The following is a 21,397-nucleotide window of genomic DNA, read 5'->3' as shown; positions in this document are numbered from 1 at the left end:
CGGTAGTCCACGGCTGTAGCTACCTCTGTGTCGGCACTCGGCAGTCCATCCATAATTGTATACCACCTACCCGTGTTTTTTTTTTCTTTCTTCTTTATACATACTACATCTCATTATCATCCAGTCTATATTAGCAGCAGACACAGTACAGTACGGTAGTCCACGGCTGTAGCTACCTCTGTGTCGGCACTCGGCAGTCCATCCATAATTGTATACCACCTAGTCCTACCCGTGTTTTTTTTTTCTTTCTTTATACATACTACATCTCATTATCATCCAGTCTATATTAGCAGCAGACACAGTACAGTACGGTAGTCCACGGCTGTAGCTACCTCTGTGTCGGCACTCGGCAGTCCATCCATAATTGTATACCACCTACCCGTGGTTTTTTTTTTCTTTCTTCTTTATACATACTACATCTCATTATCAACCAGTCTTTATTAGCAGCAGACACAGTACAGTACGGTAGTCCACGGCTGTAGCTACCTCTGTGTCGGCACTCGGCAGTCCATCCATAATTGTATACTAGTATCCATCCATCTCCATTGTTTACCTGAGGTGCCTTTTAGTTGTGCCTATTAAAATATGGAGAACAAAAATGTTGAGGTTCCAAAATTAGGGAAAGATCAAGATCCACTTCCACCTCGTGCTGAAGCTGCTGCCACTAGTCATGGCCGAGATGATGAAATGCCAGCAACGTCGTCTGCCAAGGCCGATGCCCAATGTCATAGTACAGAGCATGTCAAATCCAAAACACCAAATATCAGTAAAAAAAGGACTCCAAAACCTAAAATAAAATTGTCGGAGGAGAAGCGTAAACTTGCCAATATGCCATTTACCACACGGAGTGGCAAGGAACGGCTGAGGCCCTGGCCTATGTTCATGGCTAGTGGTTCAGCTTCACATGAGGATGGAAGCACTCAGCCTCTCGCTAGAAAACTGAAAAGACTCAAGCTGGCAAAAGCACCGCAAAGAACTGTGCGTTCTTCGAAATCCCAAATCCACAAGGAGAGTCCAATTGTGTCGGTTGCGATGCCTGACCTTCCCAACACTGGACGTGAAGAGCATGCGCCTTCCACCATTTGCACGCCCCCTGCAAGTGCTGGAAGGAGCACCCGCAGTCCAGTTCCTGATAGTCAGATTGAAGATGTCAGTGTTGAAGTACACCAGGATGAGGAGGATATGGGTGTTGCTGGCGCTGGGGAGGAAATTGACCAGGAGGATTCTGATGGTGAGGTGGTTTGTTTAAGTCAGGCACCCGGGGAGACACCTGTTGTCCGTGGGAGGAATATGGCCACTGACATGCCTGGTGAAAATACCAAAAAAATCAGCTCTTCGGTGTGGAAGTATTTCAACAGAAATGCGGACAACAGGTGTCAAGCCGTGTGTTGCCTTTGTCAAGCTGTAATAAGTAGGGTTAAGGACGTTAACCACCTCGGAACATCCTCCCTTATACGTCACCTGCAGCGCATTCATAATAAGTCAGTGACAAGTTCAAAAACTTTGGGCGACAGCGGAAGCAGTTCACTGACCAGTAAATCCCTTCCTCTTGTAACCAAGCTCACGCAAACCACCCCACCAACTCCCTCAGTGTGAATTTCCTCCTTCCCCAGGAATGCCAATAGTCCTGCAGGCCATGTCACTGGCAATTCTGACGAGTCCTCTCCTGCCTGGGATTCCTCCGATGCATCCTTGCGTGTAACGCCTACTGCTGCTGGCGCTGCTGTTGTTGCTGCTGGGAGTCGATGGTCATCCCAGAGGGGAAGTCGTAAGCCCACTTGTACTACTTCCAGTAAGCAATTGACTGTTCAACAGTCCTTTGCGAGGAAGATGAAATATCACAGCAGTCATCCTGCTGCAAAGCGGATAACTGAGGCCTTGACAACTATGTTGGTGTTAGACGTGCGTCCGGTATCCACCGTTAGTTCACAGGGAACTAGACAATTTATTGAGGCAGTGTGCCCCCGTTACCAAATACCATCTAGGTTCCACTTCTCTAGGCAGGCGATACCGAGAATGTACACGGACGTCAGAAAAAGACTCACCAGTGTCCTAAAAAATGCAGTTGTACCCAATGTCCACTTAACCACGGACATGTGGACAAGTGGAGCAGGGCAGGGTCAGGACTATATGACTGTGACAGCCCACTGGGTAGATGTATGGACTCCCGCCGCAAGAACAGCAGCGGCGGCACCAGTAGCAGCATCTCGCAAACGCCAACTCTTTCCTAGGCAGGCTACGCTTTGTATCACCGGTTTCCAGAATACGCACACAGCTGAAAACCTCTTACGGCAACTGAGGAAGATCATCGCGGAATGGCTTACCCCAATTGGACTCTCCTGTGGATTTGTGGCATCGGACAACGCCAGCAATATTGTGTGTGCATTAAATATGGGCAAATTCCAGCACGTCCCATGTTTTGCACATACCGTGAATTTGGTGGTGCAGAATTTTTAAAAAAACGACAGGGGCGTGCAAGAGATGCTGTCGGTGGCCAGAAGAATTGCGGGACACTTTCGGCGTACAGGCACCACGTACAGAAGACTGGAGCACCACCAAAAACTACTGAACCTGCCCTGCCATCATCTGAAGCAAGAAGTGGTAACGAGGTGGAATTCAACCCTCTATATGCTTCAGAGGTTGGAGGAGCAGCAAAAGGCCATTCAAGCCTATACAATTGAGCACGATATAGGAGGTGGAATGCACCTGTCTCAAGCGCAGTGGAGAATGATTTCAACGTTGTGCAAGGTTCTGATGCCCTTTGAACTTGCCACACGTGAAGTCAGTTCAGACACTGCCAGCCTGAGTCAGGTCATTCCCCTCATCAGGCTTTTGCAGAAGAAGCTGGAGACATTGAAGGAGGAGCTAACACGGAGCGATTCCGCTAGGCATGTGGGACTTGTGGATGGAGCCCTTAATTCGCTTAACAAGGATTCACGGGTGGTCAATCTGTTGAAATCAGAGCACTACATTTTGGCCACCGTGCTCGATCCTAGATTTAAAGCCTACCTTGGATCTCTCTTTCCGGCAGACACAAGTCTGCTGGGGTTGAAAGACCTGCTGGTGAGAAAATTGTCAAGTCAAGCGGAACGCGACCTGTCAACATCTCCTCCTTCACATTCTCCCGCAACTGGGGGTGCGAGGAAAAGGCTCAGAATTCCGAGCCCACCCGCTGGCGGTGATGCAGGGCAGTCTGGAGCGACTGCTGATGCTGACATCTGGTCCGGACTGAAGAACCTGACAACGATTACGGACATGTCGTCTACTGTCACTGCATATGATTCTCTCAACATTGAAAGAATGGTGGAGGATTATATGAGTGACCGCATCCAAGTAGGCACGTCACACAGTCCGTACTTATACTGGCAGGAAAAAGAGGCAATTTGGAGGCCCTTGCACAAACTGGCTTTATTCTACCTAAGTTGCCCTCCCACAAGTGTGTACTCCGAAAGAGTGTTTAGTGCCGCCGCTCACCTTGTCAGCAATCGGCGTACGAGGTTACATCCAGAAAATGTGGAGAAGATGATGTTCATTAAAATGAATTATAATCAATTCCTCCGCGGAGACATTGACCAGCAGCAATTGCCTCCACAAAGTACACAGGGAGCTGAGATGGTGGATTCCAGTGGGGACGAATTGATAATCTGCGAGGAGGGGGATGTACACGGTGATATATCGGAGGATGATGATGAGGTGGACATCTTGCCTCTGTAGAGCCAGTTTGTGCAAGGAGAGATTAATTGCTTCTTTTTTGGTGGGGGTCCAAACCAACCCGTCATATCAGTCACAGTCGTGTGGCAGACCCTGTCACTGAAATGATGGGTTGGTTAAAGTGTGCATGTCCTGTTTATACAACATAAGGGTGGGTGGGAGGGCCCAAGGACAATTCCATCTTGCACCTCTTTTTTCTTTAATTTTTCTTTGCGTCATGTGCTGTTTGGGGAGGGTTTTTTGGAAGGGACATCCTGCGTGACACTGCAGTGACACTCCTAGATGGGCCCGGTGTTTGTGTCGGCCACTAGGGTCGCTTATCTTACTCACACAGCTACCTCATTGCGCCTCTTTTTTTCTTTGCGTCATGTGCTGTTTGGGGAGGGTTTTTTGGAAGGGACATCCTGCGTGACACTGCAGTGCCACTCCTAGATGGGCCAGGTGTTTGTGTCGGCCACTAGGGTCGCTTAGCTTAGTCATCCAGCGACCTCGGTGCAAATTTTAGGACTAAAAATAATATTGTGAGGTGTGAGGTATTCAGAATAGACTGAAAATGAGTGGAAATGATGGTTTTTGAGGTTAATAATACTTTGGGATCAAAATGACCCCCAAATTCTATGATTTAAGCTGTTTTTTAGGTTTTTTGGAAAAAAACACCCGAATCCAAAACACACCCGAATCCGACAAAAAAAATGCGGTTAGGTTTTGCCAAAACGCGGTCGAACCCAAAACACGGCCGCGGAACCGAACCCAAAACCAAAACACAAAACCCGAAAAATTTCCGGCGCTCATCTCTATCTAACAGGCGCTTCACAGAGCGTACTACTCTTTCTGTTAGTCTATTGAACTGTGGATTGCGAGCACTGCTGGTGACTTGTGAGATGGTCCCATTCACTCACAATGTCAGGAACTCACTGTTATTTAACTATATGGCTTTGTCAGTAAGTAGCTTGCATGGAACGACATGTGCAGAAAAGTGTATTTTCATTTTAGTGATGACTGTGAAAATTGTCAATTTGGGAACATAAATTATCTCAAACCAACTGGAAAATGAATCCACTAACACCAGGTGCTCTTTCCCCCTCCATTCAAAAAGATCTGCAGCAACAATGGACCAAGGGAGGTGAGGAACCTCATGGAGAGTAAGCAGTTCCTTGGCATGATTGGCCCGTAAAGCATTGCAGGGGTCACAGGCAGAAACAACCTGCTCAATGTCAGGAGCCATAATGGACCAAAACAGGGCATTCTTAGCTCAAAACATGGCGGCCTCATAAGCTAAGCGGGGTGCCCCCGATGGGCCTGCTGAGCATAAAACCTTGATGTGCATAAGGCATCACAAAATGCTGACTATGCAAGAGGATGCCATCTGAGATGGTTAATTTATTGTGGAAGGCAAAGGAGGATTGAGACAGTTCCTTGGAAGAAGGCAGCCATGCAACACAATATGAGACAACTGTTGGCAAAGGTCATCCCTAGGTGTGGCACCACAGAGCACTTCCATCCACCTAGAGTAGAGGATATCAAACTTCATTAAATCTTGGTCCATCATCGGTATCAGAGACTCGTGAGTCAAGGAGGTGAGCACGTGATAAGATGTCAGCCACATGGAGGTCCTTTCCATGTTTGTACACCACATCTGGATGGTACCTTTTGAGCTTGAGCATGAAACTTGTGAAACTTTTGACAAGCAAAAACTAGGGTCAACAGTTCTTTTTCAGTCTGTGCATAATGAGATTCAATGTCAGTACGGGCCCTTTAAAGCAAAATCAATGGGTTTGCTACGCTGCAGAAATCACAACAGGAACATGAAAATCAAAAAATTGAAGCATCGGGCTTGAAATGAGTATTGCATTAAGGCAAGAAATAGCAGCAGCATGGCAGTCCAACCAACACAATTCAACATTGGTTGAGACCTCCTGTAGTGTGCCAGAAATTTTGAAAGGTAGTTGGTCATACCCAAAAATTCTACAAACTCAACTTATACTGTATGTGGAGCTAGGCATGTGTTGGATAACCTGTGACTTGACAGGATCTGGCTTATCATCCTCTGAGGTTAGGAGATAACCAACATACGGGACCACCAGCCCTGGAACTGCTTGCTGATCTATAGGCATGGACACGTTGCTAACACACCCCCTGACTGGCTTCGGTTGATTCCCACAGGTCACTCCCCATTGCACAGGCCCTACATGGTAGCTAGCAGAGGGCAGAGCTTGGAGATGCTGGACTCAACCCAGAACAGCTGGAGAATGGAATGGTGTTTGGTGCAAATCTGCTTGTTGCTGGAATTCAAGATGTTTATTGCTCAAAGGGGGATATTCAATTGTTTGAAAAGTCAGTTGGGTGTCTGTTTTTTCCTATCTAATAGACAGGAAAAAACAGACACCCAACCAACTTTTCAAACATTTGAATTCCCCCCAATGAGTTTTATAAAAGACTCTTCCCCCTTTGCAAGCAAAAGATGTTCTCAGCAGCACAACACTTCTTGATGTCACAGAAGTAAATATATCTCTGAGGCATGAAGGCCTCTTTTTTATCTTAATCCAACACAACAGAGGGTTGTTCTGTTCTGTGTTTTTTACCCAATCACCCAAGTGCATGTGCGTGCATGCTTTGTGCATGGACACATTTAACATTGTCCCCTATGGATAGTGGGGCATGGTGACTTGGCCCACCTGCTGTGTTAGTCACAGTCCAGGTATTACGGTGGAATGGAGATCTTCCTTTGGGATTCAGAGTTGCTTGCAGGTCTTCAGGCAGTGACCCCTGTGCACCCGAGGTTGAGACTCATAGAACACACACAGCAGGTCTTCTTGCCTATAAGAGCTGCTTTTCCCATAAGACTATGCTTCTACCGGTACTGGGATGTCCACCAGGATTTATGCCACTGGCGGTAGTATGAGCTCAACCCCTAGGTGACCTGAATCAAAGCCAGGAGGAACTGAACCCTAAGATAACTAAGTGGGCAGCAGGGATGAACAGGGAGAAGGGAAGGCAAACTATGGCAAAGTAACTAGGACTAAAGTACTGAGGGGATGAGTGACTGCCGGGCCAGGAAGAGGTTAATACTGAGGAGAGTAAACACAAATGATACCCCTAACTGGGGATAACCTCCGGGCTGGGAGGAACAGTATTATAACTAACCGCTAGTACTTCACTAATACTAAAGAAAAGACAATGGGTATATAATACAGCTAAGGTTATTATATGGAAGGCTGGTACGGAGCTGAGGCAGTACACCAGAGCTGACACTGTAGATAAGTGCTGAGAGACAGGTGAGAATTCTGCAGACGGAGGCTGGAACACAGAGTAAGATGCTGAAGATTATGTACTGACACAGAACTGGACACAGGAATACAGAATTGGATGATGGCAACTATATAACTGACAAAGAGCTAGACACAGGTAAAACTGAGTAGGATGCAGATAATTACATAACTGACACAGAACTGAACACAGGTAAACTGCAGGGGACAGAATCAGAAAACCAAAGATTTCCACGACTGGAACTAGGACCTGGAGACAAAGGCTTCCGCGGCAACCAGGATCTATGACCAGCATGGAATGAGAGACAGGAAACACATATATAGCAGGCAATTCCCAATCAGAGCAGCCAGGGAGACCAAGCCCTCTGATGAGGAGACTCAATGCACCTGTGCAGCTACCCACACAGCCAAAACTCCTCATTATACTGCGGCTGAAGCTGAACACACAGGAACATGCAGGAACCTGAAAGGAACTAGGAATGCAGGAAAACATGGCAAGCTGATCCAATAGAAACAGATCATAACACCAGGTGCCAGCTTGTATGGGGTGGGAAAAAAAATTCCCTCCAAAATTACCTTACAGAAAATCTGCTAAGGGACCCAGCTCACCATCTCTAGCCTGAATCCACGCTCCAAGATGGGTGGACAAGACCCCTGGCAGGGTTTGCTGGCCACAGAGGTGAAGCTCGTTGGAGCTCCCTGAAACCATTTAGCTGGCTATGTTGCCAAGCTTTCCCTCTACCTTCCCATGCCCCTTACATGGAGGAGGCTAAGAGGGAAGGCATTCCATTTGCCTGTGAGAGTGCTGGGAGACCCACAGAGAGCTTTGGATTCCCCCTAGACTACCAGCGATACAAGTACTATTTGTAAGGTTTGAGGTGACCGTGAGGAGATGTAGTGGTGAGATGAGGGAGTTGTGACACAGTTGGAGAAGATCCGACCCAATAAGAGGAGTGGGCATCTCCATCCTCGCCATCCCTGCCAGATACGGATCATCCAATAGTGTGATGGGGGACATTTTTTGTATTGCATCCTGGCTAATTAGCAGCCTGGACCTACTCAACTCCATCTCCCGTCCTGCTGCGTCTAATTTGATATGTCCCTGTTATAAATTCCTGCATTTAATAAGCCTGATTCTGAGGTGGGAGTAAAACAAAAAAAGAGCAAGTACTGCAGCTGGACAATCACGTTGCGATGTGAGGGGGGGCAAAAACATTGATATTTTTTGCATGTAAGAACTGGCTGCTTTTCCATGTAGCCAACAAATGCTGGCCTGCTTTATTCTCAATGGGGTACACACTATATGATATATTGGCCGATCTGTACAACCATCATCCAGTGTGTACACCCATTGTGCCATCTGCTGTGCTGCTTATCAGATGGGATGATGACACGGTGACGTAACGTTGTTGTTACAATAAGCATGTAACAGTATACTGTATTGTGTTGGTGTGCGGCGGATTGTGTGTAGAGTGTACTGCAATGCAATATATTATCACCACATTGCTGGGCTGGCTCATTGTTCAGGTGTTTACCTAGTTTAAAATGTAACTTTTGATTTGAGTTAGGCCACACCATCCCAAATCTAGATATCTCTGCACATGTTACTGCTGCCCCTCCTGCTGTGCCGCATGTTGTTACCCAGGTCTCCCTGCACATGTTGCATCTGCCCCTCCTGCTGTGCCGCATGCTGTTACCCAGGTCTCTGCACATGTTACATCTGCCCCTCCTGCTGTGCAGCATGGTGTTACCCAGGTCTCTCTGCACATGTTACATCTGCCCTGCCTGCTGTGCCGCATGTTGTTACCCAGGTCTCTCTGCACATGTTGCATCTACCCCTCCTGCTGTGCCGCATGCTGTTACCCAGGTCTCTGCACATGTTACATCTGCCCCTCCTGCTGTGCCGCATGGAGTTACCCAGGTCTCTCTGCACATCTTACGTCTGCCCCTCCCGCTGTGCAGCATGGTGTTACTTAGGTCTCTCTGCACATGTTACATCTGCCCCTCCTGCTGTGCCGCCCGCTGTTACCCAGGTCTCTCTGCACATCTTACATCTGCCCAGTGGTGCAAGTAGAAAAAATGTCTTATAGGTACTGTGTGTGTGCGCCTAAGGCGTGCGCGCGCAAAAAATGGATGTGGCCAAATGCCACATGGGGCATGGCCAATGGAAATGGGGGCGTGATACACATATGGGGGAGGGGCAGATACACATATGACCCCAATAGTGCCAGATACACGTTGCCCCACAGTGCCAGATATACATTGCCCCACAGTGCCAGATACACAAATGCCCACACAGTGCCAGATATACATTGCCCCCCCCTAGTGCCAGATACAGAAATGTCCCCACAGTGCCAGATATGCCCCCAGTGCCAGATACAGAAATGCCCCTAGTGCCAGATACACATGTCCCCCCAGTGCCAGATATGCCCCCACAGTGCTTGCTATGCCCCCAGTGCCAGGTACACATGCCCCCTCCCCCTGCTGCTCACCGCTGCTGCTGTCCTGTGTGTGAGGAGAGGAGAGCGCAGCCTGCGTCTCTTCTGCCCCTCACTCTCCGGCGGCGGTGCGGGTGTCAACTTTCAGTTCAGTGCCGATCCGTGAGTTAATCAAAGCTCGCGGTCCGGCAGCCAATCAGGAGCCTTGGCTGCCAGTCCCCGAGCTCCGATTGGCTCACAGGCCGGCACTGAATTGAAGGTAGACTCTGAGGGGCAGGAGAGGCGCACGCTGCGCTCTCCTCCCCTCGCAGCAGCGGAGGGAGGGAGTGGCGGCCCGTCGGCGGTGGGTATGATGTACCCACGGCTAAATTCTTAAGGGTACGCCATACCCACCCGTACCCGCCCACTTGCACCACTGCATCTGCCCCTCCTGCTGTGTTTTACTCCCAACTCAGAATCAGCCAAATTGTCTCATTGTGCAGCGTTACATCTACCAATCACACTGCATCTCCCATCATCCTCTCTCCTCTTCTCCTGTGTCCGCAGCTGTGGCGTCATCACCGATGCTGATCACATCACCACGCTGTGCTGTAACGGGATGGAAGGTCGCTACGTCAGCGTAGTCATTCCTGGTGTACAGAGGGTCCTGCACGTGTGTGAGGTGGAGGTCTATGAGCAGGATCAGGAATCCAATTATGTCTGCTGGTAGACAGAGGCCATTACACCCATCTACCCTGCAGCTTTCCCCGCTGATTTGCTGCTATAAAGACGGACTGGTCAGATGGAGCCGGGGGCGTGTCTTGTCTATAGAGGGACTGTAGAGGGGAGGACGCACTGTAATGTGTAAATCATTAGTCACTGCTCATTAATAAACACTTTCCTATATCATCCCTGAAGGCTGCCTGACTGACTTATTACTGACATTCATCTGTGGTGCCAGGAATTACTGTATGTACTATAACGTGTGATAATTATCTCCACACGTCTCATACATGTTTATATCACTCATACATGATGATACTGAGATCTACCTCTCCCCCCATGACCTCTCTCACATCTCCTGCTCTCACTCTGCCATTTCCTCCGTGATGTCCCAGAGCTGTTTTAGACTAAACATGTGTAAGGGCCGGATGTCCCAAGGTCAAAAAATGCAGTTTTCGGAGGTTTGGCTGCTTACCGCATATGAACCACGCCCTGGTATGCGATAGATTCCGGGGGCTTAGATGCGGTGTGGATGGCGTTGCCCTACATTCATTTATTTACAGTTTCTTATATAGTGCAGCATATTCCATTGATCTTTACAATTGGAAACAACAGTGATAAGACAAACTAGGTACAAACAGACAGACATAGAGTGTCAGATTCTGTCTAGTTTGTGTTCCCGGAGGGGGCGCTAGTGGGTCAGTGGAGGTAGAATGGAGAAAACGAGGAGGCCGGATTGGATTCCTGCGCATGTGCGCTAAGTTATTTATTAAACAATAGAATCAGATAATATGGCAGCAGGAATACTTGATGACAACAGAGAATATGCAATTGTGAATGAACAGCGTAGAAGCTGAAAGTCTTATGGTAAAGTCCGTGTAGTAAGTTACAATCGATGAGGGGATTGATGTATCGGTGTGGGAACCAATAGTTCTTGAATCGTGGAGCACAGCAGGGATGATGGTGGGAATAGCGAGCCAGGTAACAGTTGCAGGAGACAAGTGTTAAAATCCTCAGTGCAGGTTGAAATAACACTGGCAGCTTGCAGGCTAATGAACAGGTGTAGATAACGAGATGCACCTGGAGGAGAGTCTCTACTGCAAAGGGCTGGAGCACACTGTAGCTGGTAAAGGTGTGAAGCTTGATCACAGGTACCCAGATTGCTGGTGCTTGTGGTTCCACGGCAGTACAGGACCAAACTGGAAGGCAGAGCAGGTACACAGAGGAACTGCAGAACGGAGCCAAAGACACAGGTCAAAGGAATGACACGAAGTCCAGGACAAGGACTGACTCACCCTGCTGCTCCTGATATACCCCCCGGTCTGCAGGTATTGGTTGGAAGTGAATGGGGAGGTGCGGCCAAGCTCCGGATTGGCTGATGCGGTAGGGCTGATGGGAACTGTCATGGCGGCGCCCATGCCGCGGCCCGGCGGGAACGCGGCATGCATGCACGCCTGCTGACAACAGGAGTGTCCTTAGGCCCAAGATGACATTTGGCAACAAGGGTGACCAGTGACAGCGAGACATGGGAACCCCGGACGGAGACCGCACCGACGGACAGCTGCAGCTGTGGTAAGTCGATTCCTGACAGTACCCCCTCTTTTACGGGTGGGCACCAAACAGCCACGTGGCTTGGACGGATGAGTTCTGTGGAAAACATGGATCAACCTTGGAGCATGGACATCTGTAGCATTTACCCAACTCCTCTCCTCAGGACCATAACCGGACCAGTCAATGAGATATTGCAGACGACCGTACCGGCAACGGGAATCCAGAATCTTCTCTATTTCGAACTCAATGCCCCTTTGAGTTCGTACTTTGGGGCCAACTGGAAGAGCTCTTTGGAAACGATTCAGGATCAAGGGTCTAAGGAGAGAGACATGAAAGGCATTAGGTATCCGCAAATAAGGAGGCAATCTGAGCTTGTACGCTACAGGACTGATGACTTTGTCAATGGGAAAAGGACCAATGAAGCGTGGTGCAAATTTAATCGATGGCACTCTGAGACGAAGGTTCCGGGTGGAAAGCCAAACCCTATCATTAGGTTTTAGGCTGGGAACTGCACGTCTTTTGCGGTCAGCAAAGAACTTGTAGCGGCTTGAGGCTTTTTTAAGAGAAACATGAATCTTCCTCCAAGTAGACGAAAACTGATTTAGGGCAGAAGTGGCTGCAGGAACATCAATGTTAGGTAGATCTTGGAAATCTGGGACACGAGGATGTTGCCCATATACAGCAAAGAACGGAGTGGTCTCTGTGGCAGTATGATAGCGAAGGTTATGAGCAAATTCAGCCCACGGAAGCAGGTCTACCCAGTCATCTTGGGAAGAGGAAATATAAAGTCTCAAGAAAGTTTCCAATTCTTGATTCACCCTTTCCGTCTGTCCATTCGTCTGAGGGTGGTAGGCTGACGAAAACTTAAGTTTAACTTGTAGGGCAGAACAGAGGGCTCTCCAAAACCTTGCTACGAACTGAACTCCACGGTCAGATATAATTTCAGTAGGCAGTCCATGTAAGCGAAAAATCTCCCGTAGGAAGACTTGAGCAAGTTTTGGAGCGGAAGGAAGGCCCTGGAGTGGAACAAAGCGGGCCATTTTGGTAAACCTGTCAACAACTACCCAGATGGTATTAAATCCTTGAGAGGAGGGTAGATCGGAGATGAAGTCCATGGACAGGTGAGACCAGGGATGGCTGGGTACTGATAACGGATGTAACTGACCTGCAGGAGACTGAAGGGGAGTCTTATGCTGGGCACATTTGGGGCAGGATGCCACGAAGTCCTTGATGTCGACCTTCATTTTCGGCCACCAGTAAGTTTCAGACAGGAACTTGAAAGTCTTTAGGACACCAGGATGCCCTGTGAACTTGGACTGATGAGCCCAAGACAACAACTTAGAACGAAGCTCAGGAGAAACAAAAATATTGCCAGGAGGCGGAACAGGAGTGACTTGGGACGAGGCAAACACAACTGGATTCAAAATGGAATGAAAGACTGGATCGGGAATCTCCTCTTCGGATCCCATGGAGCGGGACAGAGCATCAGCTTTGGTATTCTGAGAACCAGGACGGAAATGGAGCTTGAAGTTGAAACGAGAGAAGAACATCGCCCACCGGGCCTGGCGAGGATTGAGACACTGGGCTGCCTTTAAGTAGAGCAGGTTCTTGTGATCAGTGTAGATGTTAAAAGGATACTTCGCCCCTTCCAGGAGATACCTCCACTCCTCGAGGGCCAGCTTGATCGCCAGTAATTCCTGGTCACCGATGGAGTAATTAACTTCCGCAGGAAGAATTTGCGAGAGAAGAACCCACAAGGATGAATCTTCCCATCAACCCCTGCTTGAGAGAGAACAGCTCCAACTCCCACTGTAGAAGCATCTACCTCCAACTCAAACGGCTTGTTAATATCTGGTTGTGACAGAACTGGGGCGGACATGAAAGCCTGCTTAATTCTCTGAAACGCAGCCAAGGCATCTACTGACCAGTTGGAATGATCTGCCCCTTTTCGAGTTAAGCTGGTAATAGGAGCAATGAGAGTTGAGAATCCTCTGATGAACTTCCTATAATAATTAGCGAACCCCAAGAACCGCTGAATGGACTTGAGAGTACTCGGAATGGACCAATTAGCAATAGCTTCTAATTTTGTTGGGTCCATCTGGAGATCCGATCCGGAAATTACATACCCCAGGAAGGGTATGAAAGGAACTTCGAAGGTACATTTTGACAACTTGCCGTAGAGACGGCTCTCACAAAGACGTCGGAGGACCTCACGAACTTGTTGGCGATGTGAGGAGAGATCTTGAGAGAAGATAAGGATATCATCCAAGTAGACTACAAGATATTTATACAAGACATCACGGAAAATTTCGTTAACAAAGTGCTGGAACACTGCTGGGGCATTACTCAACCTGAACGGCATTACTAGGTACTCGTAATGACCATCCCGAGTATTAAAGGCAGTTTTCCATTCATCACCACTTCGAATCCTGATGAAATTGTAGGCACCGCAGAGATCTAACTTAGTGAAAATGCGGGCTCCCTTGACTCTGTCAAATAATTCAGTGATGAGAGGTAGTGGATAGCTGTTTTTGATGGTAATATCGTTGAGCCCCCGGTAATCGATGCACGGACGTAATCCTCCATCTTTCTTTTTTACAAAGAAAAAACCTGCTCCGGCGGGCGAAGACGAAGGGCGGATGAATCCTTTCTGTAGATTCTCCCTGATGTACTCACTCATTGCCTCGGTTTCAGGTACAGATAACGGGTAAGTACGCCCCCTAGGTGGCTTCTTGCCGGGAATGAGATTGCTGGGACAATCCCACTCTCTATGGGGCGGCAGAACATCGGCGGCCTTTTCGCTGAAGACGTCAGAGAAATCTTGGTAGGCCACAGGAAGACTTGACTGAATTTTAACTTCTGAAGACCTTACAGGACGAACTTGGGCTAGGCAGGACTGATGGCAGTGTGAACCCCAAGAAGTCAGTTGTAACGTGGACCAGTCAATCTGCGGATTATGTAGCTGGAGCCAGGGCATACCCAAAACGATCTCCTGGGTTGCCTTAGGGATGACTAAGAACTCAATTAGTTCGGAATGCAGGAACCCGACTCCCAAAACCACTGGCTTGGTTTGATGAGAGATGAAACCCTTGGAAATTCGACTACCATCCACTGCAGTGATATAGACTGGGTATGTGAGTTCACAGATAGGCAGATGGAACTTGTCAACTGCGGCTTGAGTAATGAAGTTTCCGGCAGCTCCACAGTCCACTAACGCAGATACAGACTGGAGTCCAGCCCTAGTCTCTAAAGTCACAGGAAGGGTAAGGTCTTGGATTGAAGGAGCTTGTCTAGAAGATCCCAACTTGACTCCTCCCTTACAAGTCAGGATGTGGCGTTTCCCGAACGCGCTGTACAATAACTAATTTGGTGACCCGTAGCCGCACAATATAGGCACAGTCTCTCTCGAAGTCTTCTTGACCGCTCCTCAGGGGTTAAGCAGGACCTATTTATTTGCATAGGCTCATCAGAAGATGGAGGCTGAAATTGTGTCGGAGGTACCATTCTTGGCTTGCGGAGCTCACTGCGAATACGCTCACTGTTGCGTTCGCGAATGCGAGAGTCCAATTTAATACACAAAGAAATTAGGTCTGATAATTGCTCAGGAATGTCACGGGTGGCTAATTCATCTTTAATTCGGTCAGAGAGTCCATGCCAGAAGGCTGCTACCAGTGCTTGATTATTCCATTGAATCTCTGCGGCCAACGTCTGGAATTGGATGACGTATTGACCCATGCTACGGGTACCTTGACGAAGTTGGATAAGATCTGCAGAGGCTGATGTTGCGCGACCTGGTTCATCAAAGATGCGTCTGAAGGTTGACACAAATTCGGCATAGTTATTCATAAGAGGGTCAGCACTCTCCCACAGGGGAGACACCCAACTCAGAGCTGGTCCAGAGAGCAGCGATATAATGTAAGCAACCTTGGATCTTGGCGTGGGGAAGTTGTGTGATACAACTCAAACTGAATTTCACATTGATTGAGGAACCCACGACATTACTTGGGATTGCCATCATATTTGCTAGGCACGGGCAGGTTCAGGTGTGAAACTGGAGTTGATGCAGTCAGTGAAGGAGAACCCGCTGAACTTGCAGGTGCAGGGGTAACTGGAACTGAAGGAACGAAGGTACTGGACAGAGACTGTTGCAGTGTATCGAGACGGGAGGACATTCCTTGCAGGAATTGGAACATCTGCTGCTGCGCAGCCTCTTGACCATCCAAGCGGGAGACCAGATTTTGTAAGGCCCCTGACCCCACATTCTGACCACCATCTGAGTCCATAGGTCCTGGACTTACTGTCAGATTCTGTCTAGTTTGTGTTCCCGGAGGGGGCGCTAGTGGGTCAGTGGAGGTAGGATGGAGAAAACGAGGAGGCCGGATTGGATTCCTGCGCATGTGCGCTAAGTTATTTATTAAACAATAGAATCAGATAATATGGCAGCAGGAATACTTGATGACAACAGAGAATATGCAATTGTGAATGAACAGCGTAGAAGCTGAAAGTCTTATGGTAAAGTCCATGTAGTAAGTTACAATCGATCAGGGGATCGATGTATCGGTGTGGGAACCGATAGTTCTTGAATCGTGGAGCACAGCAGGGATGATGGTCGGAATAGCGAGCCAGGTAACAGTTGCAGGAGACAAGTGTTAAAATCCTCAGTGCAGGTTGAAATAACACTGGCAGCTTGCATGCTGATGAACAGGTGTAGATAACGAGATGCACCTGGAGGAGAGTCTCTACTGCAAAGGGCTGGAGCACACTGTAGCTGGTAAAGGTGTGAAGCTTGATCACAGGTACCCGGATTGCTGGTGCTTGTGGTTCCACGGCAGTACAGGACCAAACTGGAAGGCAGAGCAGGTACACAGAGGAACTGGAGAACGGAGCCAAAGACACAGGTCAAAGGAATGACACGAAGTCCAGGACAAGGACTGACTCACCCTGCTGCTCCTGATATACCCCCCGGTCTGCAGGTATTGGTTGGAAGTGAATGGGGAGGTGCGGCCAAGCTCCGGATTGGCTGATGCGGTAGGGCTGATGGGAACTGTCATGGCGGCGCCCATGCCGCGGCCCGGCGGGAACGCGGCGTGCATGCACACCTTCTGACAACAGGAGTGTCCTTAGGCCCAAGATGACATTTGGCGACAAGGTGACCAGTGACAGCGAGACATGGGAACCCCGGACGGAGACCGCACCGACGGACAGATGCAGCTGTGGTAAGTCGATTCCTGACATAGAGGTAGGAAGGCCCTTCTCGCAAGCTTACAATCTATGGGGAAATAGGCATTGATACACAAGCATAGGCTCTATCTATAGCATAGCGGTCCCACCAGATTGCAAAGGCAGTCGTGACGGGATGTGATTAGATACTGTATGAATGCTTATGAAGGTTTTGTGGGAGGTTCAGGAATTTGGTAGGCTTGCCTGAGGAGATGAGTTTTCAGGGAATGCTTGAAAGTTTGGAGACTAGAGGCGAGTCTTATTGTGCGTGGGAGGGCATTCCACAGAGTGGGTGCAGCCGAAGAAAGTCCTGCGATTGTGAATGGGAGCGAGCGGATGAGAGACGCAGATCTTGTGCAGAGCGGAGAGGTCAAGTTGGGAGATATTTTGAGATAAACAAATAGCTGTACATTGGTGTAGTTTGGTTAATAGCTTTATATGTGAGTAGAAGTATTTTATATTGAATACGGTAGAATACCGGTAACCAATGGAGGGACTGACAGGGCGGATCTGCAGACGATGAACATCTAGCGAGGAAGATTAACCTCGCAGCTGCATTCAGAATGGATTGTAGTGGTGAGAGTCTCGTTTTGGGAAGATCGGTCAGGAGACTATTACAATAATCAGTGTGGGAGAGAATGAGAGCATGGATTAGAGTTTTTGCAGTGTCTTGTGTAAGATATGGTCGTATTTTGGATATGTTTCTTAGATCTATGTAACATGATCTTGAGACAGATTGAATGTGGGGAACAAAGGACAGCTCAGAGTCAAGAATGACACCTAGGCAGTGAGCTTGTGGGGTAGGGATGATTGCCGAGTTCTCAACAGTGATAGAGATATCAGGTTGGTAACTATTATTGGTAGGTGGAAATATAATTAATTCTGTTTTGGAAATATTAAGTTTGAGGTGGCGAGATGTCATCCAAGATGAAATGGCAGAAAGGCATTCAGTGACACGGCCCAATACAGATGGTGACAAATCAGGGGAGGATATGTAGATTTGAGTATCATCCGCATACAGGTGGTACTGAAATCCGAAAGAGTTGATTAGTTTGCCAAGAGATGTGTTATAGATAGAGAAAAGCAGAGTGTACGTCCTAACGACTGAGGAAGTCCGCTTCCCAGTTGAGGATCCCCGGAATAAACACTGCCGATATGGCTGGCAGTTGGCGTTCCGCACATTCAAGAATCTTTGACACTTCCAACATTGCCATGCGGCTTTGCGTGCCACCTTGATTTATGTACGCCACCATGGTGGCATTGTTTGACTGTACTTGAAGAGGCCTGTTCTGTACCAGATGCAGGGCAAGTTTCAGAGCATTGAACACTGCCCGCAACTCCAGTATATTTATCAGGAGGAGAGATTCCTCCTTGGTTCACCGACCCTGAAGAGAGTGTTGTTCCAACACTGCGCCCCAACCCCGCAGATTGGTATCCATCATTAGGAGGACCCAGTTGGAGATCCAGAAGGGATGACCCCTGCTCAATTGTTGGTCCTGTAGCCACCAGCTCAGTGACAGACGAACCTTCGGATTCAAGGAGATCATGTGAGATCTGATCCGGTGAGGTAGGCCATCCCACCTGGCAAGGATTAGATTCAGCAGAGTGCGAGAGTGAAATTGAGCGTACTCTGCCTTGTCAAAAGCCGACACCATGAGGCCTAGTACTTGCATCGACAAGTATATCGACACTCGTGGGCGAGAGAGGAAGCATCTTATCCTGTCCTGAAGCTTCAGGACCTTCTCTGGAGACCAGTGCCGTAACTTGACATTTTGGCGCTATGTGCAAGAAATGGGATCGGCGCCCCCCCCCCCCAAGTCATTTTTTAAAATTACTGCTTTTAAAACCAGAGGGGACCATGACCACTGATATTGTGGCAGTTTTCACACTTGATAAAGCTAAATATTTATCTTATATAATACCCTTTATGAGGTCTAAGAACACTGTACGCTATCTACGTATGAAGTACCGTAAGGGTACGCACGTTGCGTAACAATCGCTTAGCCGTAGTCGAGACGCTCAAGCGTCACGTTCGCTCACGGCCAAGAGATCACTGGCAGGCACGCTATTGGCTGCTGACTAACGTAATGATTCGCTATAGCGTAGCGGACGCTCGGGACCACGAGGAGATCACCAGCGGCGCTGACGCTCACAATGTTAAACCTTTGTATCTAAACCATATACAATGCAGTATGCTGTAAAACCTTAGTGTAGATATAGGGTGTAGATGCAACCTAGTGTAACCTTATTAACTTAAAAGCTGTTTGAGCATCACCGACGCTCTGAGAATACTAGACACTATAAGAAATACACAGATACCTGGGCTTAGGGTCCAACGCCTAATATATATATTATGAATGATATACTTGCAAGAGAATTAATACAAATACAAATCATACACTACAATATAACATAGACTACCTAACCAGATAACTACACAGGAAATATAATACAATTACTATTTAAAGGAAAATAAGAGAGAAAGAGGAGGAGAGTGAGAGAGAGAGAAATTGGCCCACAATAACAAGAAGATCAATATAGTTGCGGAGAAACACTTACGCACAAGGGGAAACGATCGCATGCGCCTCGATATCCAGCTCCCGATTATCAGCAATGAGAACCGTTGAAGAGAGTGAACTGGATATGGTCGGCCTGCCTATTTATGCCCCACACACTATGCAATTCAATGGTCCCTACAATCTCATTGTTCATTGGACACAGGAATTCGGCTTCGCATTATAACAAAAGGTCATAGGTTGATTCATACAGGTGGGCTGTGACTGCTTCCAACTGTTCAGGTGGGTGGGACACTGAGTTTCCCGCCGCATGACTAAATAAGAACAAATAATAGTAAATGGACATAAACTTCTTATGTCCATAACTATTCGCACGAGCGATTAATCCGCTCCAAACCAACACCGGAATATTGCTATTTAAATACTCTTCCGATGGGTACCAAACACCACTGTATGACCCATGTTAGACCCTTCGTACAATACAAAGAGGGATCTCTCTGTTCAGGAACATGCTATGTTAACTAAACTTTCAGAATCTATCAAAGGGACCATGATCTACAAAATACATTATTACTGAAAATATGTAACGATTGAGTCGCACGCTATGATCACATAAACTCTACCGTAAATACGCATACCGTGCGCCTGCGGGTGCCCGCGACTGTGAGTATGCGCACGTACGGGAGAGCGCACGCATGCGCAGCACGGACCTGTGTGAGGTGCAAATATGGTAGTGTGCATAGAGATATTTTTCTGACTTTGACAGTCCACCCTTTGGCAGTCAACAATAACTGCCACCTTCTAAAACATTTCAAAAGAGAAAAATATATGTCAGGGGTTAATACATTTACATGGTTGGGTAGGGGAGGAGAGGAGAAGGTAGGAAAAGGGTATGACCTAGTGAGATAGCAGAAGCATGTGTGTATGAATCCGTGCTTGGGGGTCATGTATCATCGTGCCGTACGTGTTTTAAATCAAGCTTCGAGGTATTGCGAAGTATACATTTGAATTCCTTCTTATCCCGTGGTACGGGTCTGTGGATGGGCTGTCAAACTTTACCGAGCTCTTTTCGGCTTTGGTTGTAACAAAATGGGGGAGCACATTTTAGTTGATGATACATGAATGGGGGAGATATGTGATTGCTGATATCTGTGCCTGTATTCCCTATCGACTATGTGTGTCATTACCTGAGGGTTGTAGAAATGAAGAAAAGACATAATTACGGTAAATGCGGTGGTATTCTATGTCAGGTAAATGTACATTCGTCGATTGAGGTCTTGTTTGGTGTCTGTTGAATGCAGTCTTCTTTGTGCTTTTGCCCATAAGGTGCGAGCAAAAGCTGTCAATGTCCATAGATTTACAAAAGTGTTGGGCTAGCGTAATTTTAAAATTTCTAGGGAAACTGGGGATCCATGGCATAGTTCATCAAAAATCTGTGTATCAGGTTGTCAAAACTTCTTCTTTAATCCCTCTGTTGTCTGTATATCGGCTCATCAAATTCCTCGTCCAAGTGGGTCTTTTTACCTTAGAGGAAACGGAAAAACAGGTGAAAGAAACGGACCGTAGAAATCGCATTTTCATCACATCATTGTTTCTACATTTGGGTCATAAATCAAGTCCATTGGAATTACAGTTTCCTCACTCCTTAAACTCATTACCCTAGTACAACAATTGCACCTCATTAAAGCCTGACCGCATCTAAATATCAAACCAATCGTTATGATAACACCCAAGATACATAGGAGAAACTTCCCAACATCCATTATGACTCCTTGAGCCCAGTCTCCTAAACCAGAGAACCAATTTCGCGGGTTCAACCATGACACCCAACCAGTCAGCTCATTACCCACAGCAGCAAGGGTGAGATTGTGTCTCCTGCGAAATTCCCACTTCAGTTGGAGAATATCGTCCATCTTTTGGTCTATGACCTCGACCGGGTCCTCGGTGCTATTCGTAATATATGTGCAACATTTCACGCCGTATTGTGTTGCCA

At 47.7% G+C, this 21,397-nt stretch overlaps 1 protein-coding gene across 1 annotated transcript in view; it reads left to right on the top strand.

Moving 5' to 3' along the window:
* The window catches only part of LOC134928726 (uncharacterized), a 236,200-nt gene that overhangs the window by 37,105 nt on the left and 177,698 nt on the right, over nt 1-21,397 (top strand). The window contains exon 3 of the mRNA XM_063924742.1: nt 9,962-10,112. Coding sequence (XP_063780812.1) covers nt 9,962-10,112 — 151 coding nt within the window. The remainder of the gene's footprint in view (nt 1-9,961; nt 10,113-21,397) is intronic.

Source organism: Pseudophryne corroboree, chromosome 5, assembly GCF_028390025.1.
Source record: "Pseudophryne corroboree isolate aPseCor3 chromosome 5, aPseCor3.hap2, whole genome shotgun sequence".
NCBI classification, from domain to species: domain Eukaryota; kingdom Metazoa; phylum Chordata; class Amphibia; order Anura; family Myobatrachidae; genus Pseudophryne; species Pseudophryne corroboree.
This window is presented reverse-complemented; position numbering and strand designations above follow the sequence as displayed.